General features: G+C 54.4%; 1 protein-coding gene across 1 annotated transcript in view; it reads right to left on the reverse strand.

Annotated features, from left to right (window-relative positions):
- Positions 1–5,071: 5,071 nt before the first annotated feature.
- Positions 5,072–27,188, reverse strand: part of FRAS1 (Fraser extracellular matrix complex subunit 1) — a 172,068-nt gene continuing 149,951 nt past the window's right edge. Inside the window, exons 52-74 of the mRNA XM_086611962.1 lie at positions 27,003–27,153; positions 25,966–26,125; positions 25,304–25,466; positions 24,570–24,816; positions 22,761–23,105; positions 22,293–22,453; positions 21,758–21,905; positions 20,668–20,873; positions 20,040–20,196; positions 18,900–19,100; positions 17,043–17,230; positions 16,580–16,855; positions 15,414–15,646; positions 14,882–15,042; positions 13,693–13,907; positions 12,138–12,288; positions 10,949–11,056; positions 10,620–10,779; positions 10,109–10,225; positions 9,637–9,803; positions 9,102–9,307; positions 6,806–6,952; positions 5,072–5,659 (exon numbers count right to left, since the gene is read on the reverse strand). Of these exons, the coding sequence (XP_086468088.1) occupies positions 5,072–5,659; positions 6,806–6,952; positions 9,102–9,307; positions 9,637–9,803; positions 10,109–10,225; positions 10,620–10,779; positions 10,949–11,056; positions 12,138–12,288; positions 13,693–13,907; positions 14,882–15,042; positions 15,414–15,646; positions 16,580–16,855; positions 17,043–17,230; positions 18,900–19,100; positions 20,040–20,196; positions 20,668–20,873; positions 21,758–21,905; positions 22,293–22,453; positions 22,761–23,105; positions 24,570–24,816; positions 25,304–25,466; positions 25,966–26,125; positions 27,003–27,153 (4,656 nt within the window). The remainder of the gene's footprint in view (positions 5,660–6,805; positions 6,953–9,101; positions 9,308–9,636; positions 9,804–10,108; positions 10,226–10,619; positions 10,780–10,948; positions 11,057–12,137; positions 12,289–13,692; positions 13,908–14,881; positions 15,043–15,413; positions 15,647–16,579; positions 16,856–17,042; positions 17,231–18,899; positions 19,101–20,039; positions 20,197–20,667; positions 20,874–21,757; positions 21,906–22,292; positions 22,454–22,760; positions 23,106–24,569; positions 24,817–25,303; positions 25,467–25,965; positions 26,126–27,002; positions 27,154–27,188) is intronic.

Raw genomic sequence — 27,188 nt, forward strand, 5'->3', positions numbered from 1 at the left:
CAGAGCCAGCCAGCAGCCCAGAGTGGGGCCGGGGCTGGCACCGCACCAGTGCCAGCAGGGTCTGGGCTGGATCCCAACAGTGCCCATTCCCACCTCCCCAAATGCCCCTCGCAGCCACAGCCCCCCAAAACACACAGCCCAGACCCGCCCAGCCCTGGCTCAGGGTGGGCTGCGGGGACAAGAACCATGGGGCCCCCAGGGCCCCCCCTGCCCCTACAAACAGCCTCTGGCCACGGGGACCCTGCCCGGGCAGGTGCAGGCCCTGGCCCTGCGGTGCTGAGCCCCGAGGGACACACAGCAGCACCGCCTCCCGGGACCCCTCCTTCCCCCCAGAGGGTCCAGGGGGAGCCCTGATGGGGCACAGTCCTGCCCTACCCGTCACTTGGCCACCCCACCAGTGGGATGAGGGGCAAAGCCAAATTGTCACAAGCACAAAACCGCTCCCGGAGCATTGGGGCACTCACCTCACTGGGCACGTCCTCATCAGGGCTGTGCTCCTTGCCAGGGCGCTGAGATGAACCTTTCCCACGCGTTGGCACAGTCCCGCAGCATTGCCTGGGCCACCGACTCCTCCCGAGGAACTGGCGGCACTGGGACGGCCGTCGCTGCTCGTGCCTGGTCAGGTCAGCTTCACCCTTTCACCAACGGGGCTGCAAGAGTTACTGCAGGTCCCTGGAGTGGCCTCTGCTCCCACCACAGCACCTTTTGAGATGAAAAATATCTTTTAATGTATTTTTTACATTAAAACGTACAATTTTGTGGTCCCACCACAGAGCTCCGCTCGGCCAGTTTATCAAGGCACTCACCTCACTGGGCACATCCTCCTCGGGGCCGTGCTCCTCGCCAGAGAACCGGGATGAGCCTTCCTCTCGCGCTGGCACAGCCACACGGCATCGCCTGGGCCACCAACATCTCCTGAGGGACTGGTGGCACCAGGACAGCCCTCAATGCCATGCTTGGCCAGGCTGGCTTCACCGTGTCACCCAAAAGGCTGTAGGAGCCCATGTGGGGCCCTGAAGAGGCCTCTGCTCCTGCTCCCACCGCAGCACATTTTGAGCTGAAAAAGAAGTTCTTACATAAAACAGTGGCTTCCCATGGGGCCCAGAGCCACCCCAAAACCCCCTGCTGTGGGATGCCTGGGGACCTCCCCACGCCCAGGCACCCCCAGTGCAGCTGCGGTGCCACCTCCCGTGCCACCTCCCCAGAGGCAGCAAAACCTGTCACCGCGGGAAACCCCACTGGTACAGGGATCCCATGGATGAAATCAGGAGCTGCTGGGGACGCCCAGCCCCACAAGACAAGCTGCAGCCGCTGCCCCCCTAAAGAGGGGACCCCAGAGGGTGGGTGCTGCAACCCCCCAGGAAACTCACCAGGTTCCAGCAGGGCACCCACAGGGGATCCCGCGCCAGGGCAGTGGGACACAGAGCACTTGCCCGTTGCTGAAAAGAAAAGAAAAGAAAAAAATCCTTGTTCGTGCACATGAGGCATCCCAGCCACACTGGGACACCCCAAACGGGGGTTCGCCCAGACTCTCCCAGAGCCCGTCGTGCCAGAGTCACTGGTCTGTGATGCCAGCAACACCGGGAGGGTTTCAAAGCCGCACCAGAGGGGCTGGGATGCCGGTGGTACCTCAGCTGACGGGGTGTCCTTTATCCTTCAGGAATAGCTTGCAGCTCCTACAGAACAGAGTCCTCAGGTCCAGGGCTGGGACGTCCTTCATTTTGTTCTCCTTCAGCGTAAACATCAGCCACGTCCAGTCCAACTCCACCACCTCGTCGCGTTGCGGTGTAGAACGGGAACTGGCACGGAGCAGCAAAATTAATACGCCATCATACGATAAACATAAACAATGTGTTAACCAAAAGGAACCAAAAATACGTTTAATTACACACTCGGTCTCACCAGAAACTCCTGCACAAAGGCTGTTCTTGTCCGGGTGACCTGGAGAACCGCTGTGGCCATTCTGGTCCAGTCCTGTGGCCCCCAGTGCAGGGGATGTGAACCCCCGGCCCAGGCCCTGCTGGGAACCAGCTGCAGCTCTGGGGTTTGGAAGGAAGAAACAAAAACCATTCTTCAAAGCAACTGCCCACACCTGAAGTTGAGAACCAGCAGAAACTGGGGACCCACCCAGGCACCAGGAGACAGGTGGAGCCAATTCCGGTGCCCCCGGCTCTCGGTGGGCTCCTCCTGCCCCCCCAGTACTCACCGGGATTAGGGCAAAATCCAGCGTCTCTGTCCCCCTCCCTGGAGCAGCCCGGGAAACGCCGACAGTCCCGCACAAAATGGCTCCTTCGGGCGTCCCGGCACATCCCGCAGCACCGGCGTTACACGGGGAGCACGGAACCCGCCCCCGCCCCGCGTCCCCCCCACCCCGGGACACTCGGACCCGGCTCCAGCGCTGCTTCAGAGGCGCGGCAGCTCCCGCCGCCCCACTCCAAACCCCCGGGCTGCTCCGGGAGAGAGCTGCGCCCCCCGTCCTGACCGGGGGAACCCCCGCCCCACATCCCGCCGGGCCCCGACACCCCGCACGCCCCAGCTCCAGAGCGGGAACACACCCACCCCCCACCGGGCACCGCCTCGGGCCCCGCCGGGCCCGGAGAACCCCTCCCCGAGCCACGGCGCGGCACGGACCCCCCCCCCGCCCGCCGGGACTGCCCCCGGCCCCGCCACTACCTGCTCCCGCCGCCGCTCCCGCTCCGCTCCTGCCGCGCCGAGCGCCCCCTGTCGGCCAAGAAAGGAACTGCGCCGCGGGGCCTCTTAAAGGCTCGGCACTCGGCGCGCGCCGGCCCCGCGGGGGCGGCCCCACCCGCCTCGACCAATCAGCGGGGCCGGCGCCTCCGGGCAGCAGCCAATAGCGGTGCGGGGCGGGGCGTGGGGGCGGAGCGTCAGTGCGCGTGCGCCGGGCAGGATCGGTGACAGCTGCGCGGGGCGGGGCGCGGGGGCGGGGCCGCAGGGCGCGTGCGCGGGGCGGGGCCGAGCAGATTTGAGCCGCGGCGGCCGCGCGCGCGCTCGCTCCTCTCGTTCCGCTCCGGTGGCGCCGCGCGCGGCAGCGGCCGGGCCGGGCTCCGCCGGCGGGGCCAGGTGAGGCGCGGGGGGTCGGTCCGCGGCAGCCGCGGGGCCCGGCCGGGGCAGGGGGGGCAGCCGCGGGGGCCGGGGCTGAGGCCGAGCAGCGGCCGGGGGCGGTGGCTGCGAAGGGGCCGCGGCCCCGGGGGGGTGTCGGGGCCGGGGCGGGTAGGTCGGTACGTGCCGGTGCCCGGGCGGCCGCGCTGCCGCTGGCTCCGCGGAGCAGCGGGCAGAGCCGCGGGGCTCGGGGCGCCGGGGCACAATAAAGCCCGGAGGGCCGGAGCCCGGCGCCCCCCGTCCTCGGCCGAGCCGCCCGCGGCCACACGGGGCCGGGCCCGCCCCGCGGGTCCCCCCGGTCAGTTCCAAGCAACCGCCCGACACCGCCGGGGCTCCCGGGCCCGTCCCGACATCACACGTGGGCCTGGGGGGTTCGGGGCTCAGCAGCAGCGGGGGAGCCGGGTGTTTCCCGGGCCCGAGAACGGAGCCTGGAGCTGCGTTCCCGGGGCTGGGAAAGGGGCTGGAGCAGAGACTCAGTGCTGGAGTTTGGGCTCGGAAACAGAGACCCGGTCGGCTGTTTCTGGGGCCAAACCCAGGGCCGAGTTGGCCACAGCAGGGGGGAGGTGGGAGGGTGTTGGGGTCTGGGCTGGGGGAGGTGGGAGGGTGTTGGGGTCTGGGCTGGGGGGAGGTGGGAGGGTGTTGGGGCCTGGGTGGCTGGGAGGGGGGTGGGCACGGTGCGTGGACCCCTGCCGGAGGCGGGGGTCTGGTCGCGTTGTTCCCCGAAGCTTGGGACGCTGGCGTGCACCAGGCCGAATTAAACGCATGAGATAGTCTCTGGGCGAAAAAGCACTTTCCCGACTCCCAACATCAGCTTCAAGTTCTTCCCTGGCCCATGTTTGTACAATGCCCAGAGCAGTTATTCTCTAATTAACTGCTAATTATTCATTATTAAAGTAAAATATTAATAAACGGGTGATGTCAGTGATTGATTTATAACCTGTCGCGCACATTAAGGAGCAGAAAATACAGTCGGGCTTGTGCTGGACTGGCGACATGTTCGCTTTCCCACCTTTTCGCAGTGTTTACACATCATATTCCCTATTTGTAAGCGAAACATTCCCAGTGTATCCAGCGTTCCATTCCAAGGACTGGGAATGAATCCCGGTTCCCGCCGCAGCGCCGCCTGGCGGAGGCGGCGCCTCACTGCCGAGCGCAGCGCCACCCGGTGGCCGTGCGCCGGTACTGCCGCTCCCGGTAACGGCAACGGCCCCGCCGGCATCCCGGGAAGCAGAGAGCGCCCGGGGGGGCACATTGGGCACCCCCGGCACCGGGACGAAGCCCCGGGCGGACTCCCTGCCGCAGCGGGGAACAACGCGGGGGCAGAAGGAGGGAGGCGCAGGGAAAGGACACCTCGGCACGCTCCGGGTCAGGTTTATATTCCAACTTTACTCCGCGGTGAGAGGGGACAATGATTGCTCGGGGTGACAATCCAGGTCCCTGCCACCCCCCGTCCTCACCACCCCCGTGCCAACCTCCCAACCCCCAAATCCTCAGCACCATATTTGCCGTTGGGTTTGGCCCCGTTTCAAGAAGCGAACCACGGCCTTGGGAATTAAAAATGTCGTTTTCCTCGCTCTATTCCCCAGCAGGGTGGGGAACGGACCCTGCGCCCCACGGGGAGCAGAGGGGGCCCTGCCGCTCTCCCCCTGCTAACGCAGAGCCACGCCGGGGGGGACGGTGTCCCCACGATGCCCGGCCGGAGGCCGGAGCCTCCGCTCCGCACCGGCCACTCTCACGGCAGCGGCGGAGCTGGAGGAGCGTGGTGGAGGTGGGGATGGAGAACTCGTGAAGCCACAAGGTGAGCTCGAGCCACTTCTCCTCCTCACAAGAGTATAAAAATACCAGCATAACTTCTCTTAGCTTTTCTTTTACAGATTCTCTTTTTGTTTTTTTTTTTCCTTTTTTTTTACAATTTATAAAAAGCCTTTACCAAACCGAAGCGGCTGCTCCATTAAACTTCTGTTCCGTCGTGCAAATTGCTGTGGACTTTGACTTCCAAGTTCACCTGCTTCACCTTCCTGCCGTTCCCCTCGCAGACGCCCCCGGTTTCCCTCAAATTATTAACCTTCCTCACCGTGCAGTACCGCCTGTCCGGGGCCTTCTCCGCACCCCTGGGCAGCTCCACCTTGGTGTTGAGCGGATGCTCCTCCGGGGCGGCTCCGGCAGCCTCCCGCTTCCTCCGCAGCTTTCGGCACTTCCTAGCGAGGAGGCAAATTCCCGAAAGCACCAGCAGCAGCAGGGTGACGGCAGCGAAGGCGCTCCCCAGGGAAGCGCCCGTTGGAGATAGGGAGGCGGCTGCAACGGCGCCTTCCTCCCTCTCCAAGAGCAGCGACTTCATGTTGGTGCCGTTCTTCATCTGGTCGCCTTCGTTGTCGTAGACCAAGGAGTCGTCCAGCGTCGGCCTCCCCTCGCTGGCCACCAAGTCCCTGCGGCCGCGTTTCCAGCGGCGAGCCAGGGACCGCTGGACGCGCGGCCCCGCCGCGCTCTCGGGGCCGATGACGTAGATGACTTGAAGGTACCACTGGTGTCCAGCTTCCACCTTAAAGAAGGGGAAGATGGGAAATTTTAACTATGGCTTTTAAATCAAGTGATGTCACGTAAAGGTAAAGCTGGTGGGACTTTTTGTCCCGTTTCTTGACTCAAGCAAATATCAATGAAAAAGCTCCAGGAGCACCTGCAGTAACATTTATCACCAAGTGAGGTGTTGGGTCTTGTTGTCCCTCTTGGGCAACTGCAATAATTAATTCAGGAACACCAATAGAATCACAGAATGGTTTGGGTTGGAAGGGACCTCAAAGATCATCCAGTTCCAACCCCCCTGCCATGGGCAGGGACACCCTCCACTACACCAGGTTGCCCAAAGCCTCATCCAACCTGGCCTTGAACACTGCCAGGGATAATATGTTTTCCCAGAGCTGCTTTGCTGAGTGCTTTAGGGAAAAAAAAAATAAAATCACCCGAATAAATTCCTCATCTCCATTTTCTGTGCTGGAGTTTGCTTCTTACATGGCTCCACTGGTAATTTCTAGGACAATCCCAGTAATGCCGAGAAGCCCCGTAAGCAGACACAGGTCACTGGCTTATAAAAGGGCCTCTCTGGGGAGGGATAAAAAAGCCCAAAAACGAGGAAATAAAATTCCGCCCTCGATCGAGAGCTTGCCTGTTGTCCCTCCTGTTTCTGCCACTATCTGCTCAGCTCCTCCAAGTCTCATGCTCGCCAACCTCTGTGCACAGAGAGGAACCACAACCAGATGTCACCTGCCCCTGTAACTGGGAAGGGGTGTGGAGAGTTCGGAGCCGTGGCTACCTTCGGAGCAAGGGACGGCACCGTTCACGCGCTCCGCTGCTGAACGGACCCTCTCACCTCTCACCTCGCGTTTCTACCCAGGCAACTCAAGGAGATGCCTGCTACCATCTGCAAATGCAGATGATGACGTGCACGTGAGGCCACCTCGTGTCACGGAGACCGTGTTGCGGGCGGCTGTGGAGACAAGACGTCCCACCGCGCCACCAGCAAAGTTGGTTGAGTGTTGCCATTAAACTGCAGAAGGCCACAAGACCTACCCTAGCATGACTTTGGTTTCTCTAGGTAGCGTTGGGCTCAAAGCCTACAATTCCCAAAAGTATTTGGGACATCCTGGACAGAGGTGTGAGTTTTGGGCTACCGATATCACTCGGTCCATACCTTGTAGAGAGCATCCACCTTGAGAGTAAATCCATCGACTCCGGGCATGCTGCTGACCGAATGAAACTCGGACAGTTCGGAAGCGAAGTGGGCATCAAAAGGCACATCGTGGAAGTACTTATCCGTCACTTCTGGCTGGTTTCGGTCCTGGAAGGCAGAGAGGTGTTATGGAGAGGAGTGCACGCTGTCATCCTTCCAAAGGGAAGCCAGAGCCAGGTCACTAAATAACACAAAATTCTACTGCTGCAGAAACAGAATGCAAATGCCCCAGCTCCACAGCTATGTGTGGGCAAGGCCGTTTCTTTGAAGGCATGGCTGGCTGCGCAGAAAATATTTATGACCTGTATGACTTGTAGACAGCTCATACTGTTTTAGCACTGACTGTGTCACTGTTGGGTTTGTAGAGCTGGAAATCAGGAGAAAAGTTTAACCAGCCGGCTCAAATATGCTGCCAACCTAACTAATACCATGAACATCACATCATAACATCTGTGAAGACAGGCGGAGAGAGTTGGGGTTGATCAGTCTGGAGAAGAGAAAGCTCCAGGGAGACCTTCCAGCACCTTCCAGTACCTAAAGAAGCTACGAGAAAGCTGGAGAGGGGCTTTGGATAAGGGTGTGTAGTGACAGGACAAGGGGCAATGGCTTTAAATTCGAAGAGGGGAGATTTAGATTGGATATAAGGAAGAAATTCTTCCATCTGAGGGTGGTGAGGCACTGGAACAGGTTGCCCAGAGAAGCTGTGGCTGCCCCATCCCTGCAAGTGTTCAAGGCCAGGTTGGATGAGGCTTTGGGCAACCTGGTGTAGTGGAGGGTGTCCCTGCCCATGGCAGGGGGGTTGGAACGAGCTGATCTCCAAGGTCCCTTCCAACCCAAACCATTCTGGACTAACCCAACCAGCAAGGACGCTGGTAAATGCTAATTACAAAGCATGTAATAAAAGCTGAACAGATTTTGGGAGCTAATTGTAGATTTAGACAATGAAGAAGAACTTCTGTGTAACTGGTAAGTAAATCTCCCTTTATACGATGCCAGTCCTGTCAATTCCAGGCCATGGTCTAAGCAGGAGATCAAAGGAAATTTTAAGAGCTTGGTACATCAATTCCTTTTCTTCCTAATTTGTGGTTTGGTGTTGTTTTTTTTTTTTTTTTTTTTTTTTTTTAAGACTAAGAAATACTCATGGATAAAGACTGAGGAGAAACTGATCTTCTTTTGTGGTTTGCACCTCTCTGCCTAGTACTGCAAAAAATCCACCACCTTTCACCTCTCATCCCTTTCTAGTCAGAATCTGTTTGTAGTCAGGGAAAAAAAAAGCCAACAGAAAGCAGCAGCAGAGGACAGTTTTGCAAGCCAGTGCTTGAGATTGCCCAGGGAAGTGGTTGAGTCACCATCCCTGGAGGTATCTAAGAGACATAGGAACATACAACGGTTTGGGTTGGAAGGGACCTCAAACATCATCTTGTTCCAACCCCCCCTTGCCATGGGCAGGGACACCCTCCACTACACCAGGTTGCCCAAAGCCTCATCCAACCTGGCCTTGAACACTGCCAGGGATGGGGCAGCCACAGCTTCTCTGGGCAACCTGTTCCAGTGCCTCACCACCCTCTGAGTGAAAAATTTCTTCCCTAGATCTAATCGAAATCACGTAGATGTGATGCTCAGGGACATGGTTTAGTGGTGGACTTGTGCTAGGTTAATGGTTGGACTCAATGATCTTCAAGGTCTTTTCCCACCTACACGATTCCGTCTCTCGCAGATGAGGGAAGCGTTTGGCACGTGCCCTACGCTTTATTCTGCTCTGGTTTGCTGCAGCTGCGCAAAGGTGCAGGTGGCTTGGAAGGTGGCAGGGTCTGCCTGCAGACTCTGCAGGACGTCGTGGGGTTTGGGGGTGCCTGGGGAAGTCAAACAGGGAAACAACAGCGCTATGTTTTCTGGGACAGTCAGGCTAGTAAGAACAGGGGGACTGAAATCATAGAATCATGGAATGGTTTGGGTTGGAAGGGACCTCAAAGATCATCTAGTTCCAACCCCCCTGCCATGGGCAGGGACACCCTCCACTACACCAGGTTGCCCAAAGCCTCATCCAACCTGGCCTTGAACACTGCCAGGGATGGGGCAGCCACAGAAATAGCCAACACGAGCTAAATATCAATGTGTGCAGCCCCTTCTCCCAGGTAGGATGGCCACTGAGTTCCCGGGTACGTTAGCTCAGCAAGAAGCCGAGAGACCAGACCTCTCCGGATCCGATCGCGCACGATGTTGGACGCGGCGGTTTTGTCCCCAGCAGAAAACTTACCAAGATGAGAAATCGGTGCTTCAGGTGCTTGTTGGGTTGAATACAGCCATACTGGGGCCCCTCGTTATAGACGGTGCCCGTTGGATCGAAGAAGGGCACGTGGCCGTCCCTGCCCGTGCACAGATAGACTTTTTCCAACCGCAGCTTGTAAGCGGCGTTGAGGTTTTGTTCGGGGTTCCAGAGCACGCGGCCGTACAGGATTTGCCCTGAGGAGATGGAGAGAAGAACGGTCAGGTTAAATTCTGCAATTTGACAACAGAACCATTTTTTAGAGCCAAATGCACCAAAGCACACAGGGCTCTGGGTTGGGAAGGGTTTTGACTGGTGTGTGCAGGTGAGAAAACACCGTGCCAGAGCACATTGTTGCCTTGTCGTGCTGTCATGGGGCTGTAACATGCTCAAAACACCGTTTGTTGCTGTAAAAGAGGGAAACCCAAACCTGGGGTTTACCTTTCTCTTTCAGAGCAACAGAAGATGTGAAGCCAGAAACATCAGGGCCAAGCAGAACAGGAAAGAAAAAGAAGATAAATCCTACCCTTGGAAAAAGCCCCTTTGTAATCCATTTCTGCCAGAGACATTTCGGATTTGGTGGGGTCCATCAGAAACACCTTCTCGTTGTTGCAGAGCTGGAACTCCGTGTTTAGGGAGTAGACGACAGGAACTGGGCGGTTGGTTTGCTGGAAGGCAATCGGGATCAGGAATCTAAAGTTGGGACAGGAAAGGAAAAAGGAGAGGTTTAGTCTGGACATGTCTGAAGTTACGTGCTGGTGACCTACCCAGCCTGCTTCCCCTTCCTTCCCTCCTGCTTTACTATTCATAGTCCAGCAGCCCGTACTACGGTGGTGTCCAACCCAAGGTGACTTGTAGCCCCTCACCCTGCCTGGTGTTCTGCTAACGGTGCAGGGCTCTGCACGACCAGCCGAATCCTCCTCCCAACAACTTTGATTTTCTTTCCATCTGGGGACAACCGAAGGCTACGTGGGGCCATGATGATGGAGACTCCTTACCGCTCGGGAGCGTGAGCCGTACAGGGCAGGGGCTTGTCTCCAGGCTCCATCCACGGCTGCGTGGGCTGCACAGTACAGGGGATCAAGAAGATGGTGTACTCTCCAGAGTAGTCCTTCCTGGGAAGAGACAGGAGACGCTGCGGTCACCAAAGGAGACTCCAAGCTGCTCAACCAGCTGTTGTGTTTGCCTAACATCCACCGTTTTCTAATTACTGTGAGCAGGCAAGACCAAGATCCTAGCAGGACCTCTCCCTCGCCCCAGAAACGTCCATCTACTCCAGCAGTCCCAGGAGGGACTAGTTTGACCCGCGGTGTTTCATGTGACCCTCTGCGCAAGGAGCATGGACTGTAAGAATAAACAGTCATAGAAATCATCACAGTCAGGACTAATAACGTTTCACTTTTTAAAAAGTTGATGTTGATGATTAAAAAGCTGCTCTTGATGACGTGGACTTTGGCTGCTTAAGAAGAACACGGTGCTGCTGAAGGTGGTTGAACCCGCGGTCCTCACCTGTTGTAGGAGCTGGTTGCTCTCCAGAGCTGGTAGGGAGAGTCGAAAGTCTGAGCGCTCCACAGGAGCTGCAGGTCAAATTCGATCCCTCCCAGGTGGTCTGGAGTCATTAAAAAAGACTTGACATCCGGCAGGCTGTGGTGCTCCATGACAAAAAGCCCTGGGGTGAGGACAAGGAGGTGACAGATAAAGCAGAGAGACCCCACGCTGCACACCTCAGCGGAGAGGGACTCCCTGTGGGAGGAGAGACTTGTTCTGCTCCCTGACTTTTCAGAACAGATCTGTGTTTGTAGATGCATGTCCTCCTCTATCAGGAGGAACGCTCTCACCTCTGAACTTGGCCTGGGTCTTGAACTCGATAACCAGCCGGCCGTCCTCGCGGATGTAGATCCTGATGATCTGCAGCCGGGCTGAGAGAACGCTGTCCGTCTGAATTCCTGCGTGGTGCAGCAAGAACAAAGCCATTGGGGAAGCCACACAACACAGTCCGTCCTCGGGTGGGCTCCCTCAGCCCCACGGAGCACCAGAAGCATTTGGGAGAGCTCGGAAAAGGCCCGGTTTCATCGGGATCGTCCTCCAGCGAGTCAGCTGTGCACTTCCTCCATTACCCACACGTGCTGTGTGAGCCTCACTCAAGCACAAAGGATGTAAATGTACAGAATTCCCACGGGTTCCCAGCACACACAGGCTCCAAATATGGCAGGAAAGCAAAAATAAGAAGCTGGAAACAGAAAACTCGCAGGCACAGGATAAAGTGTTGGGAGAAATGACTCCAAATATCTCCCAGGGAGCATTGTCTGCCTGGCTGTGGGGAGCCAGATGAAGAGATGGCTCTTTTCCCAGAGCAGTTTCTCGGGCTCAGTGGGAACTGTTCCCCTCAGCAGAGGGAGGCTGGGGGGGAAGGACAGCCCCCTCGCTGAGCGTACGCACGCGCCGGCACGCCTGGCCGCAGCCTGCGTGCCCACAAAGATGATGAAGGGAGTGGAGCATCTACCTTAGGAGGAAAGGCTGAGGGAGCTGGGTCTCTTTAGCTTGGAGAAGAGGAAACTGAGGGGGGACCTCATTGATGTTTATAAATATGGAAAGGGTGACTGTCATGAGGATGGAGCCAGGCTCTTCTCAGTGGCATCCAACGATAGGACAAGGGGAAATGGATATAAACTGGAACAGAGGAGGTTCTGCTTAAGCATGAGGAAGAACTTCTTCCCAGTAAGGGTACCAGAACACTGGAACAGGCTGCCCAGAGAGGTTGTGGAGTCTCCTTCTCTGGAGATGTTCCAAACCCGCCTGGACGCGTTCTTGTGTGATCTGATCTAGGTGGTCCTGCTCCAGCAGGGGGATTGGACTAGATGATCCTTTGAGGTCCCTTCCAATCCCCAACATTCCGTGATTCTGTGATTTCACCGAGGGCTACGCGTGCTCATTACTGCGGTGGCAGTGCGGAAGCTCAGAAAAAGGAAAAAAAAAAAAGAGAACAAACCGAATTCTCCCGTACCCCTTCCAACGCCTGGGACCTACCCGTCCTCCAGAGAACGGTATCGTAGAAAAAGGAGAACTCCATCTCTGTGTGATGCTCCAGAGAAGCCCAACCTCTCGGCGCTGTCACGTAAATGTAGGAGACGTAGAGCGGGACGTGGACTGTTAAGAAGGACTGAGCAGAGTCCCGTACCTATCAACAAAACCCCAAAAAGGTGGTTATGCACCTTCCAAAGGAGAGACACCGGCCCTTGCTCACAGCACCCACTGCATCCACGTTCTGCCCTGCAAACAGGGGGGTAAAAAGCCAGAGGACCTGCAGCAGAAGACTCCTTTTTAGTTCTGGACCATGGTTGTGCAAAACACAGGGAGGACAACACAGGGATGCAGCATTTCTAGAACAATATAATGTCATTGCTCCATCAAGACTGAGTTATTGGCAAACAATGAGCTGATCTGCAAAAAAGTGATCGCCGGACTGCCGTTTGAAACATAATTATGGACTGCTGGGAAAAAGTATGGAAGCACAGAGTGCTCCTCACATATTACAAAACCCCTACGATTACGTCAGAGATGACTGTCTGGACTTTCTTCACCTTTACGTGGAGGTACTTTAGACAAACCCGCATTTTAAATAAGGGTAAGTCCTAAAGCACACTGGTCTCATGGTACACAAGGAGCTGTGGTCCCAACTTCACCTCAAAACGCCCTCAGTTTCCAATTCCCTGAATTAAAAATAAGCAATTCTGCTTGCTCAGGGCTAGCCCTGAGAATATCTGCAACGCCACAGCTCTCCAGCTATATACCATTTATTATCCGCGGAGCGCAGCTCTACTCTGCCAGCCCCTGAGAGAGCTCCGAGAGACATTCCAGACTGGTCGGTGCCAGTCTCCACGGATTAATTATGCAGTTGTTCAGTTCAAGTAGCTTCTCTGGAGTTGTGCAAATAATTGGAGCTATAAAAAGAAAGTTAATGAAGTATTCTGGACTGGCAGGAATTAAGAGATGATGTTGGCCGTAACATTCTGGGAATTTAACACAAGAGTCTAATGCAGAGGAGCTGCTCACTCCAGTGAGATGTACCCGTCGATGAGAGGGCAGTGAGACACGTCTGGTAGCAAATCTATTTTATAGAAGAACATTTCTGGGTTTGGGTCTGCCAGTTGGTTAATTAAGAAATTAAATAAAAACTCCCATGACCTCGCTCCACTGAGGAGTACGAACTGATGTGCCTTGGCTCTGTTCTTTGCTCACTTATTTTGGCTAAGAATACAGCCAAAACTGCAAAAGAAGAGAGCACAGGTGAGAATGTTTTCTATTTCCAGTACATCCTCAGATTTAGAAAAAATATTTCACTGGCGCTCTGAAGATCAAGAAAATAAAAGCTACGTTACCCCGACCAAAATAAACAAATCAAACGCATTTCACAAAGCACCGTTCTTCTCTAGGTAAAAGGGGAAAAAAAACCATTCTCCAGTTGCACAGAGCAGAGCAGCAAACAGACCCAGCAACTATCCACGAACACCAAGTGAAGCTTTGCCTGGGAATTGAGAAGGACCTGGATTACACGGAAGAGTTTTGGATCTGGCATCTTCACCTGGAAGTCGGCGGTGACCGAGCCTCCGCAGACGTCGATCAATTCGGTCATGTCGTAGTAAGCGTCAAAAGTCCAAATGCAGCTCTTCAGGTTGAGGTGCTTGTAGAGCTGGATGGTCTTCGGCTCCCTCACTGTGGGGTCGAACTGGTACGGGCGGTCATAGCCAGGGCCGAGAACGATGTCATCATAGGTCACTTGGTCCAGAAACCCTGCCTCTGGGATCGAGAGACGTCAGGACACTGATCACTCCGGATGTTCAACAGCTTGAGGCCAAGTACTGAGGTCTCGTTTTCACTCTCAAACCATGTCAGTGGCTTTTATTATCTGAGGGGCTTACTGGGCTCCTCTCCCTTCATTATCCTGGATGTCAAACTGACCATACACAGGTCTCCGCAGAGGAAAATGTTACAGTGATGAGATAAGAATCGTAAAAAACAACTTGGGAATCTATTAATTAGTGGTTGAATCATAGAATCATAGAATGGTTAGGGCTGGAAGGGACCTTCAAAGGTCATCTAGTCCAACCCCCCTGCAAGGAACAGGGATATCTCCAACTAGATCAGGTTGCTCAGGGCCTCGTCCAACCTGGCCTTGAACGTCTCCAGGGATGGAGCAGCCACCACCTCTCTGGGCAACCTGTTCCAGTGTAAGTTCAACTTAAAGAAATGCAGAACAGCTTGAGCGCGAAACGAAGAGAGCGAAGCACAGCAAGCCCTTGCCCACCACGGAACAAGCGTGGACCACACGACCATAAGTGTCTGAGACACAAACTGCCTTTCTTCTTTGGCCCTGGCATCTCCCCCAGCAGTGAATTGGCTTTTGCTGCTTCTCGTTGCCACGGGGGAGACCTCAGTGATGCCGCCACGGTGATCCACTTCCTGCGGATCCCTCTCTAACCACGTATCACAGGACAGATCCGAAAGCAGAACATCACCAGCACGGTGTGAGCCTACAACCTCCTCTAACAGAGCGACGCTGCTTAACCCCGTTATCTTTTCAACATGCCCACGCATGGTGGCATCTCATCTCCAACGGGGCGACTCTGTCCACTGCTCTTAGTACAGGAGGATTCGTTATTATTTACGTAATGTCAAGATTGCCCAGAGGAAGACGGAGCTTTCTCTGCAGTTCTTTACTGGTTTCTCCCTTCCCTCAAGTTCAGAAAGCAAAAGCTGGCTTGAAAAACTACCTGAGATGCCTCTGAGGTCTCTGATGGTGACCAGGTTTGAGCAGACGTGCTGGTGCCTGTAGATGGACTCGGAGAGAAGGAAATGCAGGTTGTGCAGCGGCAGGGTGGAGATGAGGGGCAGCATACCATCCTGGTGGGGGATCTGCACGGAGATGTGGATTCTGCAACAAACAGGGGATGAGACAGCAGCAAAAAGCAGCCCTGGAAGGCACGGAAACCTCACGCATTACCCCACACCCCACAGCAGAGCCTGCTAGCGGCGGCCTGATATTTAGTTTCAGCTGGATTTCCCCATCTACACATCTCCTCCTTAAGCTGTCCCACCAACTCCCACTTTCCGAGGGGAAAGGCAATCCTGCAGGAGAGTAGGGCGCGAGGAAGAGAGCGGCAGCACTTCCCTGGGCTGTTCGAAAGGGCACGCTACGTGCAGGGATGTGGTTTCAGACACACGTTCTCCTCTCGACCCGAGCCAGCTCTGTAACCCCGAGGGACCTGGCCAAGGACTGCCCTCTTCCCTTCTCCAGCCTCCCACCTGTTGGGATGCTCCTTGTGCTTGACATCCAAGTACTTGAGAGTGGCGACGAAGGACTGCGCCTGGAAACCTCGGGCTGTCCCTGCGACCACGGGAGTGTGACAAATGGCACTGTCTGTGCCGATGGTAACCGCGCTGCTCCTCAGGGGGGTCCCCGCGTGCCCAGCCTTGTCCACCGCCTTGGCCACGCAGCGCACGTGGAAGCGCCGGCTGAAATAAATGCTGTCCAGCACCTGCAGGGAACGAGGAGGGAGAAACACCTGGTGGGCCAAACGTGCCAGCCTTGGAACGTCTCGCCCTGCAGCAAAATCCCTTTGTCCTGGTGTTTGAAGGCATCATGGAGGTGAAGCACACGCAAACTGGGAGCACGTGCGTGCCGACGGCTGCTCGGGTGGCATCGGCCTCGTTACTTAAGCCGCAGCAGATGCTCGAGTGTGTCGGATGCTTTACAGCTTCCTAACTGCCCACGTACCAAAGGGAAGGGAAGAGGGAGCCTGAGCTGTTACGGTGTGCCAGGCTCCGCGTGTCTCCTGCCACCAGGGATTTCCTGAAGCATCTGAGTTCTCAGCGCTACTTCCCACGCCAACGGAAGCGGCGCTTTGAGCAGGCTTAGTGCAGAACGGTGCTAAGTTTCCCGAAGCCAAAAGAAAAAAAATAATCCCCAAAGAAGCACCCACATGTCTCAGGCCAACATCCAAATCCGAGGAGATTTTAGGTTTTAATCTCTGTGTAACCACTAAAAAAGTCTCGGACTCGTGCGCGACCGGGCACGGTCTAGAAACAAACTTGGATGCCTGAGAATTGCTGAGACATCCCAACTGGGAGCGCCTGGGAAGAGCCGCCAGAAGAAAACAGGAATTCTGTTTATGGGACAGGACGTGACCTCCAGGGACAGGGAGATCTCAGGCCACACGTGGAGCAACGCGGCAAAACGAGCGCCTGGAGGAAGAGCGGTTCATCAACCCAGCCAAACCCTGGTGGCACAGCCCCCACCAGCGTGCTGAGCTCTTCTTCAGGCACAGGCACTTCTTCCCGTGCGTTGACTTCTCAGCTGGAGGAACGCAACCACATGTCCCACGTGGCAGACTGACAGAGCTGCCCCGAGCCCTCACCGACCTACGCCACGCACTCTCGCAGCTGTGCCGCGCTGGCGCCTCACCACCTACCTTATGGTTGACGCTGGTGAACGGCGTGTTGTCGGTGATGGTCTCGAAAGGCGACCTGGCTCCGTTCCCGTCCGTTGGGGCTGCTACTTCCCAGCTGAACTGGATTGAAGACTGGTTGATCCCGGCCTCGCCGCAGCGCTCCTTCGTGACGGCGTACTTGGGGAAGTGAGGGTCACACGGGGTGACGCAGATAAGCGGGTAGCCCGGGGAAGGGGACTTCTTAGCACCTTCCTTGGTCACTTCTTCTACCCGGTCGTAATCAGCCAGGGTGACGACCTGTAGGGATGCAGGACGGCAGCCATCCGCCCGGGGTTGAGAGGAGGGGTAGACAAGGCAGCCCTTCCCACACACTCCAAGGCTGCCCCATCATTGCAGCTCTTCGTTTTGTTTCAGAAACCTCATTGGGGTTTTCAGGCTGTACTTGGAGGGTACTACGTCACATCCGTTGCAACGGGCAACTTACCACGGGAGGTGCTGGTAGGATCAGGCTCCCTGCTGCCTCCTGGTCCAAAATAGTCACTATTGCAGTGCTGGTATCTCCAAGAAGAGCTTCCACTGGGTCATCTGGACCAAGCACCAGAGAAAAGGACTCGTGCCACTCCCGGTCTTCATTGGACATGATCTCCACCTTAAACATGATGTGGTTCACACCTGTGAGAGGAAATGGAAAAGAAACAGAGAGAACTGGACTCGCCATCACATATTGCTCTGAAGGGCTCATAAAAAAGCCTGCACAGCTGGTCTAGGCTATGACCACTGAAACATTATGGTAAAAGACATGTTATAAGTTTCATTTCTGCTCATGGCTACTCATAATTTAGCCCCTTCCGCACAGGAGTCTACTCTACACATCAAACTCCATCTGTGACAAGCGATCCAACAGATCGGGGGACAGATTTACTAGCAGGTGCCATTTGAGGATTCATGATGTCTGTCTTCTAATAGTCACGTGTAGTAAAACTCTGTGAGCCACAGCACGTCCCACCCCTGCTGTGAGCATCTCTGCTCTCTCACACCGGGACGCAGAACTGTTTGGTGGGGGCTCCTTGGTCCAGCGACACGGTCTGAGCTGTTGCACTGGGTCCTCAAGGATCTCCGCTGAGCCTTACATCCTCTGAAGACCACTTGACTCTCACTTGCCAGATGCCAGTGCTTCTTCCTCTCTTCTGACGACCCTTCGTTTAGCGGTTCAGCCTTTTTGCATAACAAAATTACAGCCGCAGCACAGAGCAAGGCTGCAGCCCAGAAGAGTTACACTTCAAAAAATATCACGCAGTAAGTGATCTATGTGATATATTTAAAATAAATCATCAAAAAAAAAAGCAGAAAAAAACCCTAACCCCCAGATCCTTCTCATCCAGTGGGACATTGCGAAGGGATGAAACGTTGTACACAAGAGAAAACACGGCAAGATTTGGGATGGCCTTCACATATTTTCAAGTGACGTTAAATCCAGTGAGCGGAAAGTCCCAGCTGTGTTTCTGTCCCCTTAGGCATCTACAGTCTGCCCAGTAAAGAGCTCACCACCTCCAAACACCAGTGTGTTTGAACTGGGAATGATCAGGCAGCCAGAAGGGGAGAGGGGGAAACGTCCTGTCTAATGCAAGGCAAGGGGAGAAGTCTTGCACCCGACCTGTACCACCCTGAAGAGCTGGATGGCTGTGTGCTTCCCACAAAGACTCTGATGAGCCCCTGATCAAACCCCAAATCAAATCTAAAACCCCAAATTTAAGGGTATATTACACCTCCCTACAGCTAATGCAGTTCGCTTCACCAGGAGCAGTTAGACCTGCGTCATGTTGTAAACCTCACGCCAAAAGTGGCTTTTCCAAAATCTCCTGAGTGTTTCCCTGCAATCATAGAATGGTTAGGGCTGGAAGGGACCTTCAAAGGTCATCTAGTCCAACCCCCCTGCAAGGAACAGGGACATCTCCAACTAGATCAGGTTGCTCAGGGCCTCGTCCAACCTGGCCTTGAACGTCTCCAGGGATGGAGCATCCACCACCTCTCTGGGCAACCTGTTCCAGTGTTCTACAACTCTCATGGTAAAAAATTTTTTCCTAATATCCAACCTGAATCTACCTCCCTCTATTTTAAAACCATTACCCCTTGTCCTGTCACAACAGGCCCTCCTGAACAGCCTCTCCCCATCTTTCCTGTAGGCCCCCTTGAGGTACTGGAAGACCGCTATAAGGTCACCCCGGAGCCTCCTCTTCTCCAGGCTGAACAGCCCCAACTCTGTTCAATGCTCCTTTCTGATGTACACGAAACGTCACCGGCCACGCCACCACCTCTGACCTTCCCTCCGAGGACCCTTTACCTGGGCTGAATTTGAGCATTCGACTCTTGGGATAGTAATCCACTCCAGCCTGAGCTGAGCCATCGCGGGTGCTACAGCGGACTTTGGAGGTCCTGTTCTGATCCCCTCTCCGGACCACCTTGACGTTTAAAATGGCAACACTCTCCGGGCCAGGCGGCTCCCGTATTTGGTACGCAGCTTCTTCAAACTCGATGGTGGGTGCTAAAGAAACAGCAGGGAAGAAAAATTTCCGTTTTTTAGCTGATCGTTTACAGACGAAGGAGATGCAGCAATTGTGGTGAGCTAAGCTCAGCTCTTGACTATCTACACATCTTCAGAGCAAGGGACTCCTCAAAGCAGGGGCCAAAACCCCAGCTGGAAGGGCTGGATGTGAATTAGGGCAAGGGATGGGCGAGTTGTGATAGGACAAGGGGTAACGGTTTTAAAATAGAGGGAGGTAGATTCAGGTTGGATATTAGGAAAAAAATTTTTACCATGAGAGTTGTAGAACACTGGAACAGGTTGCCCAGAGAGGTGGTGGCTGCTCCATCCCTGGAGACGTTCAAGGCCAGGTTGGACGAGGCCCTGAGCAACCTGATCTAGTTGGAGATATCCCTGTTCCTTGCAGGGGGTTGGACTAGATGACCTTTGAAGGTCCCTTCCAGCCCTAACCATTCTATGATTCTATGAAAACCCAACACACGTATTGGGCTACAGAGGATGGCAAATGATTCTCCCACCCCCTGCCTCCCACTGAACCGACACGCCCTCAAATCCGTGCGGAGCGATGGGGTTCCAGCCCCCATTGGCAGTCACGCCAGAGGGACCTGGCATCCCCCTTCCTCCCCGCAGATGGCTTCGGGCTGCGATACTGTGGATGCAGGCAACATCTCCCAAGGGGAAGCACAGCAACTCCCCGTGCAACCGCGGCGGAACGGGACAAACGGTGGAGTTCACCTCGCCGTTATTCCATCGCTCCCTTAAGACTGGCCCAGTGCACAAAGCCACCACATCGCTGACCGGCACGCAGGGCTGCCACCTTGTGACTGAAGGCATTCACGTGTACCAAACCAAACCACAAACTGCCCATGAGACTGTGCTGACTACCTTGGACCTGCACCCTACACTACAGCTAGATCCTTGTTGAGCGCCCGCGCTTACCGTCTTCATCATTGGTGATGGTTACGGTTGCCAGGTCTGTCTTCCCAATCCTGGCTCCACTCCAATGGTTTCCAAGTGGGCTACCGAGATAGACCTGGAACTGCTCTTCTGGTTCAAAGGCAGAGTCATCACTGATGTAAACACTGCAGTTCTTCACCTAAAGCCAAGCAAGCAAGAGAAAACAGCATAAATCCCATGAAGCCACTTCAAAGCCAGACTGTAGCTCACAATCCAGGGTTTAAGGTCTGAGTACTGTCAACCCTGGAAGAAACACTTCTCTTTTTAAGGCTGCTATTTCGGCGTGGACAAACCATGCAGTTACACGACGAGGCGCAGCAGTGAAGACATCCACTTCCACAAACTGCCAGTTCTCTGCTACAACAATCCCGAGTCCTACTGACACAGAGGATTTGTGTTTCACGTTTTAACCAGTTTTATCACAAAACAAACAACCCCTTCAGGGTCATGTCACATTTCCAGGACCAGAAGAATTTGTGACTTCAAGCACCTACGAAACCCGTTTGGACAGCCTCTGTCAGCTCCCTCTGACAAAGCAGAGTCGAGCAGGAGATCTGAACCTCTCCCAACAATGGTTCTTCATTCTCCCCGTAAGCCAGGCTCAGCTCACCTTCTCCCCTTTCAAGAAAGTGATGCGAGACTCCTCTGCGTTTCTCCTCTCTGCAAAGTCCTCCATGACCTCTGCTGTCTGGCTCTGGGTGTAGCACCTGACAGAGGACTCGTAGCTCAGGTCCCCGGTGCGGAAGATGGGGATGTGCAGAGCACCCTCCTTCTCCTTCACCGTGTACGCGTCCTTGGTGAACTGCATGCTTGGTACTGCAGGAGGTAATAGAAAGACAGCGCTGAAGCTCCACAGAGGGACAGGAGCTAAGCACACACAGACCCTGGGAGAACTGCTGCATGGAGCCTGACAGCAGAGTATAAACCAGCAGGATTTGGTTTCAAACAAACCAGTGACCATTACTGCCATGGACACTCCACCGAGCACCGGCAGATCCTGCAGTGCTTCGGAAAGAAGGCGTGTCTCCTCCTCACCTCTCAGCCACCTAACTCCAGCAGCTGATGAAACTTGTTCCTTCCCTACCGTTTTGGTGCTGCTGCAACGCGCTGGAGAACAAGACAGGGCTGAGGTAGAGCGACGGAGCGCTCGCCAGGCACGTCAGGAAGGGATTTGATGAGGACTCAGTCAAGAAATGGATGCTATGTCTCAACGTTATCCTGCTGTCTGGACAGCCACGGAACGAAGAGCTTGCAGCAAAGAGGGCAGACCTCAGCAAAAGACACAAAGGCAGGAACGACTGTAGACTACTACAAAGTTAGATCATCCCTTTCCTCAGGGAAGCAAACGTGGGAGACGTTAAAACAGGAAAGCAAGGAAATGTAGTGAAATGTTCTCACGCAGTGAAGGGGACTTCACAGAAAGCGTGAAACAAGGACTGAGTTCTGAGCAGAGGAGTCAAAGCATGGCTGAAAACGAAGGAACACGACAGGAAAATTCATTCTGCACTTCCAAAGGCTCCAAGCTCTCATGGACAGTGAAGCACGGAAAGAAACGGGGCAGCCAAATGGAACGGGAAGATCTCAGCAAAATAGGCTAAATCCAGCCTAGAAATAGCATAACTTGGACTAGCTTCCTGCTGCATGGAAGTGTGAAGGAAGAGGCCAGGATGGATGGGATAGAGCTGCCATGGATAACTTACCATCTTGGAAGACGTCATTAATGGCCACGATGGCTTGGAACGGCTTTGTCAGCTCAGCTCCATGGGGTGAGCTGAGATAAACAACGAACGTCTCCAGCCCTTCTATCACCGGGTACTGCGCGTCGTCCAGGATTGTCAGAGTGCAGAACTAGAAGGAAAGCAGAAGTTCTGCTCTCAGAGGTGCAAAGCCATCATCCCTCCCAGCACTCACATCTGGGTGTCTAATGCAAAGTCATTATGTCATGTCTTTTCCGAATTCATTAATCGATGGAAACAATGCTCCACGTAAATCCTGCACGGCGTGCCAGAGAATTGGCAGACACCTTTATCCTGGGAGAGGTGGCCTGACCCAATCTTGTCCGGCTGTAGCGCCGATCAGCTGCCAATCTCCCAGGCACAGGTTCATTGCCAATTCTCAAGTGGCCCCCAGAGGATTTTTAAAACATGCAAATGGCAAAGATAGAACATGCACATAAACACGGGAGAAGTGTCATCAGACACAGCAGACTCATCAGGAGTCAAAGCAGCTCCTCACCTCTTCTGTCTTGCCTGGCCTGAACTCTATTTTTCTGGAGCTGGGGACATAATCGATTCCCGGGCTGGCAGATGGGGGGTCTGATGTCCGAGTGGCACACCACACGGAGACCGGCGTCGAGAGGTCAGGTCCCTGTCGGCGGACTGGAATCTCAATGTTTCCTGCATCACCAGTTGCACGGGAGAGAGAACTGAGATGAGAAAGCAGCCACATACCACAAAACCACTCCTTTCCCTTCAGCATTCCCTTCTCCCTTCACCACTGCCCCTCCACTCCGCACAGGGCATTCCAGGAGCAACCCCCAGCCTTCCCCACGGGGGCAGAGGGAAGAACAGAATCTGCAGATCTTTTACAATTCTGCTGCTGCGCCCTAAATCGCTCCTTCTGACATCTCTTCCCGGTGAAAGCACGCTTCCAGTATGCTCCCAGTATGGAGCATCCCCGGGGGAGCCCCCTGCTCCTCTTCACCTGCAGCCTCGCTGACGGTAAACGTAGCGTTGCCCAGGAAGACGGTGGAGGCATCGTTGGGACCGCTGATGAAGACGCTGGCCGAAGCCCGGCTGCCGATGCGCGCGTTCGCTGAGGCATCGGCCAACACGATCTCGAACTCCTCCTCTTCTTCGTACTCGCTGTCGTCGACCAGCGTGACGTCACAGGTCACCACGGTGACACCCGGACCAAAAACAAGGCGGCTGTCGTCCGCCAGCCCCCGGGATTTGAAGTCGGAGCCGGATTCCAGCGTATAAAGGCTGCTTCCCCGGGCTGATTTGGGGACGGTGTAGCAGACGGCGGACACGGTGCTGCTGGTATCCCCTAGGACGCAACAGAAAAAAAAATCCCATAACGCTATGGAAATACTTTTATTCTATTTGGTGGAGATGTCATTCACTTAAATAATAAAGCAGAGGTCAGAAAAGAGGGTGAGGAGTCAAAACGAGCATCATCCCTGCTCCTGAACTGGCAGAGAAGCTGGTTTAGGTCTGACTTCCAAGCATCCTCCAAGACTCTTCCACTCTACGACGTGGAGACGGGCGGAATTTGCTTCTTAAAGAATATACGGTGCGGTGGCAGGGCTCACGTAAAACACACTATCTAGATCACAGAGAAGCAGCAAATACACACGAGGGTTTGCTCCTGCTCAGGCTGGGAGCAGAAATGATTCCAGAAGTAAGGAGCTTTAACTGTGCTGGTGAATCTTGCAGCAGAGGTGGGAAAGATAAAAAAAAAAACCACCCACCTGCCCAGTGCTGCTGCTTGTCGTTTCTGTTGCGCCACAAAGCTGCTTCTAAAAAAACCCAAAGAATCGCCCCGAAATCATAAACAAGCAAACCCTAAGGAGCATCACTTGTTTGGGGGTCACTGTCATCTGCCTGCCCAGAGGAAACAGTCGTTTGCCCGAGCCTGGCAAAGGTTTACGCTGCCAAAACTCCTCAGCAGCTTTGCAGCCATCTTAGACTTGTGTTAAAAGCCTGCAGGACACGGGCACTAAACTGCTTCTCTGACCTGTAAAGCACAGAATGAAGATCCAAGCTCCAGGCTTGGATATGTGCGCTGGCAGCCCAGAAAGCCAACCGTGTCCTGGGCTGCACCCAAAGCAGCGTGGGCAGCAGGGCGAGGGAGGTGACTCTGCCCCTCTACTCAGCTCTCGTGAGACCCCACCTGGAATACTGTGTTCAGCTCTGGAGTCCCCAACACAAGAAGGACATGGAGCTGCTGGAACGAGTCCAGAGGAGGGCCACCAAGATGATCAGAGGGCTGGAGCACCTCTGCTATGGAGACAGGCTGAGAGAGTTGGGGCTGTTCAGCCTGGAGAAGAGAAGGCTCCGGGGTGATCTTATAGCAGCCTTCCAGTACCTAAAGGGGCTACAGGAAAGCTGGAGAGGGACTTTTTACAAGGGTGTGTAGTGACAGGACAAGGGGCAATGGCTTTAAACTGAAAGAGGGGAGATTTAGGTTAGATATAAGAAAGAAATTTTTCACTCTGAGAGTGGTGAGGCACTGGAACAGGTTGCCCAGAGAAGTTGTGGTTGCCTCATCCCTGGAAGTGTTCAAGGCCAGGTTGGACGAGGCTTTGGGCAACCTGGTGTAGTGGAGGGTGTCCCTGCCCATGGCAGGGGGGTTGGAACTGGATGATCTTTAAGGTCCCTTCCAACCCAAACCATTCTATGATTCCACGATTCCATTCTATATACTTCATGGTCTGTCTACGGGGGTTTCGCTTCTCCCTGTCCCCATTTGCTGCCGCACAGAAGGTTGTTCCGCCCCTTCTCGACCCACCTTTCCTTTCGACAGGAGCAGAGAGAAAACCAGCGCTCTCGCTGACGTGGTACGTCCTCCTGGTGAACTGCAGCGTGGGCTCGTCCTCCGCGTCGTGGATGATGACCGTGGCCCGAGTGACGTTCCCCAGCAGGGCGTAAGCTGGCATGCTGAGCTCCACGGCGAAGCTCTCTGCGCTCTCAAAGACGTCGTCGTCGTTGATGATGATGGTGCAGGTCTTGGTGTCCTCACGCTCCTCAAACTGCACCTGGAAGGCAGCGAGTGGCCTTTTTGGAGTGGGGTCTGAAAGTTTCCATCCTTCCTGCCCTACCTTTGCCTGAGTCACGTACCCTGACCATGGGTGGCATGAAATACCAACCGTAACCAAGGATAAAAGACAAGTGGAGGTCCAAGGCAGCAGCAAATACAGTCCATAGGTCCCCATCCCTTCTGATCTCAGGCAGTTAGAGCCCTTTGCATGATCAGGAATGTCATTCCTACTCAGACAAGTCTTCAACATTCGTTAAACGGCTTAAATTAGTTAAATTCATCAAAACACTGCAGCAAAGTCTATCTGCTCACATAAAAAAACGATGGAAAAAAAACCCCACCTTCTTCTGAGAGTGAATAAACTGCAAATATTTAAAAAGTAAATACAGTCTTTTTTGTGTTTTTATCAGTTTTTGTCAGTTCTTTCATCCAGGCTTGATGGCACGCACGGTCAGCCCTTCCCTCTCCCGCTGTCCCCGACCTACCTGCCCTGCGTACTCCACGTAGTCGTGCTCTCCGGGCTGCGAACCGGAGCCGGAGGTGGCCGTTCCCTGCTCCGTGCGGCACAAGACGATCGTGTACTGGTTGAGGTTCCCAACCCGCCTCACGGTGACGCTCACGGAGCCGGCGCTCTCTCTGACGTCGTAGCTGGAAACAGAATCACAGAATGTCGGGGATTGGAAGGGACCTCAAAGGATCATCTAGTCCAGTCCCCCTGCTGGAGCAGGACCACCTAGATCAGATCACACAAGAATACGTCCAGGTGGGTTTGGAACATCTCCTCCAGAGAAGGAGACTCCACAAGCTCTCTGGGCAGCCTGTTCCAGTGTTTTGTTCCCCTTACTGGGAAGAAGTTCTTCCTCATGTTTAAGCAGAACCTCCTCTGTTCCAGCTTATATCCATTTCCCCATGTCCTATCGTTGGATGCCAATGTATCGAGAAGATAGAAATAACAAGGGCACGGCAGTGAGACCTCAATCCTGCCAGGGTGTCAGTGAAACAGGCAGAAATGATGGTAACTGCCCCAGAATTCCATTGCCACGCTGTAGGTCCAACCACACGTTACAGAGATATTACATATCGACGTGCCTGGCTCCAGATAAGACCCCACCTGTCAGAAGAGTGCCGTAACGCCCATGCCATTTACCTGGTGTACATAAAGCTGAGGAGAGACCACTGGATGTGGAAGATGTTGCCACTGACCACGTTGGGTTTGCTGTCCTTCACTAGGAACTGAAAGCTGTCCATGGTCTCCTGAACCTTCTCCTCGTGCATCACGTAGCGAATGAGGCCCTGGTTCACATCCTCTGCCGGGAGGAGACATCCAGTGAGCCAACCCAGAAAGTCAACAGCAATTTGGTAGACAAGCAGTGGGGAGACACGTGTCCGCAGGGACGCAGAGATCAGGTTCTCCACGTGCCCTTTATTCTGCAGGAGCTTTTCTAACTTCCTTGGTCTTACCTGTGGGAGAACATCCTACAAGTGGCGACAAGACATTCCCTTGCCTCGTCCTTATCCGTAATGGCTCATACTATAAATTATACTTAAAGTAGCTTTGATGAAATGCAAAAAATAGGTATTTGCCTGGGCAGCACTTTCATCATCTCTATTCTATAAGCTGGCATGTCCTAACAGGGCTCCTTCTCCCTGCTGAGATGGTTCGGGCTCTCTGACCTTCTGCAGGACAATATATGTTTCCTGAGCTTCAGCCCTAAAATAACGTTGGTCTCTTCCTTTTTTCTTTTTTTCTATTTTTTTTCCCCAACACATGGGCAGAGCCTGGGGAGAAGGGACCTAACGCAGAGCGGCGCGAGGCTCCGCCAACTGCAAGAGTGAACCTCCATACGCTGCTGACTCCGCACTGCTCCCTAAACATCTAAAGGACCTTGTGATGATTAGATCCACCTGCAACATCTACAACTCCTCTTTTCTGCCCCGAGTCAAATCTCCAGCTCCAACAAGTCTGGAGAACCCGAGTGTGCTACAGAACACAGGTTGGCATCGATATGAAATTATAGGATTAATGCAATTGAGGGCAAAGTTCAAGTCTTATTTTTGACACACCTTGGAGATTTGCTCCTTAGCTTCTCCCCTGCCACCTTCCCCCTCTCCTTGTCCCCCAAGCTATCTTAAACTGAAGCAGCTGAAGGAAACAAGCAACAGCATACAGCCCAACTTCCATACCCTGCGTAAAGGTGGTCACGGCCGTCCCTGGTTTCAGCTTGTTCTCCACATAACCATTTCTGGGACCCGTCGTTATCTCATAGATCAGCTGCTTGTCATCTGTGTCAGGATCTGTCGCCAGTAACTCCTTCTTAGTGATTAGATTGGTTGCCTGGATTAAAGCCAAACCAAGGGGGTAAAACTCCG

The sequence above is a fragment of the Tauraco erythrolophus genome, chromosome 5 (assembly GCF_009769465.1).
Source record: "Tauraco erythrolophus isolate bTauEry1 chromosome 5, bTauEry1.pri, whole genome shotgun sequence".
Taxonomy (NCBI): domain Eukaryota; kingdom Metazoa; phylum Chordata; class Aves; order Musophagiformes; family Musophagidae; genus Tauraco; species Tauraco erythrolophus.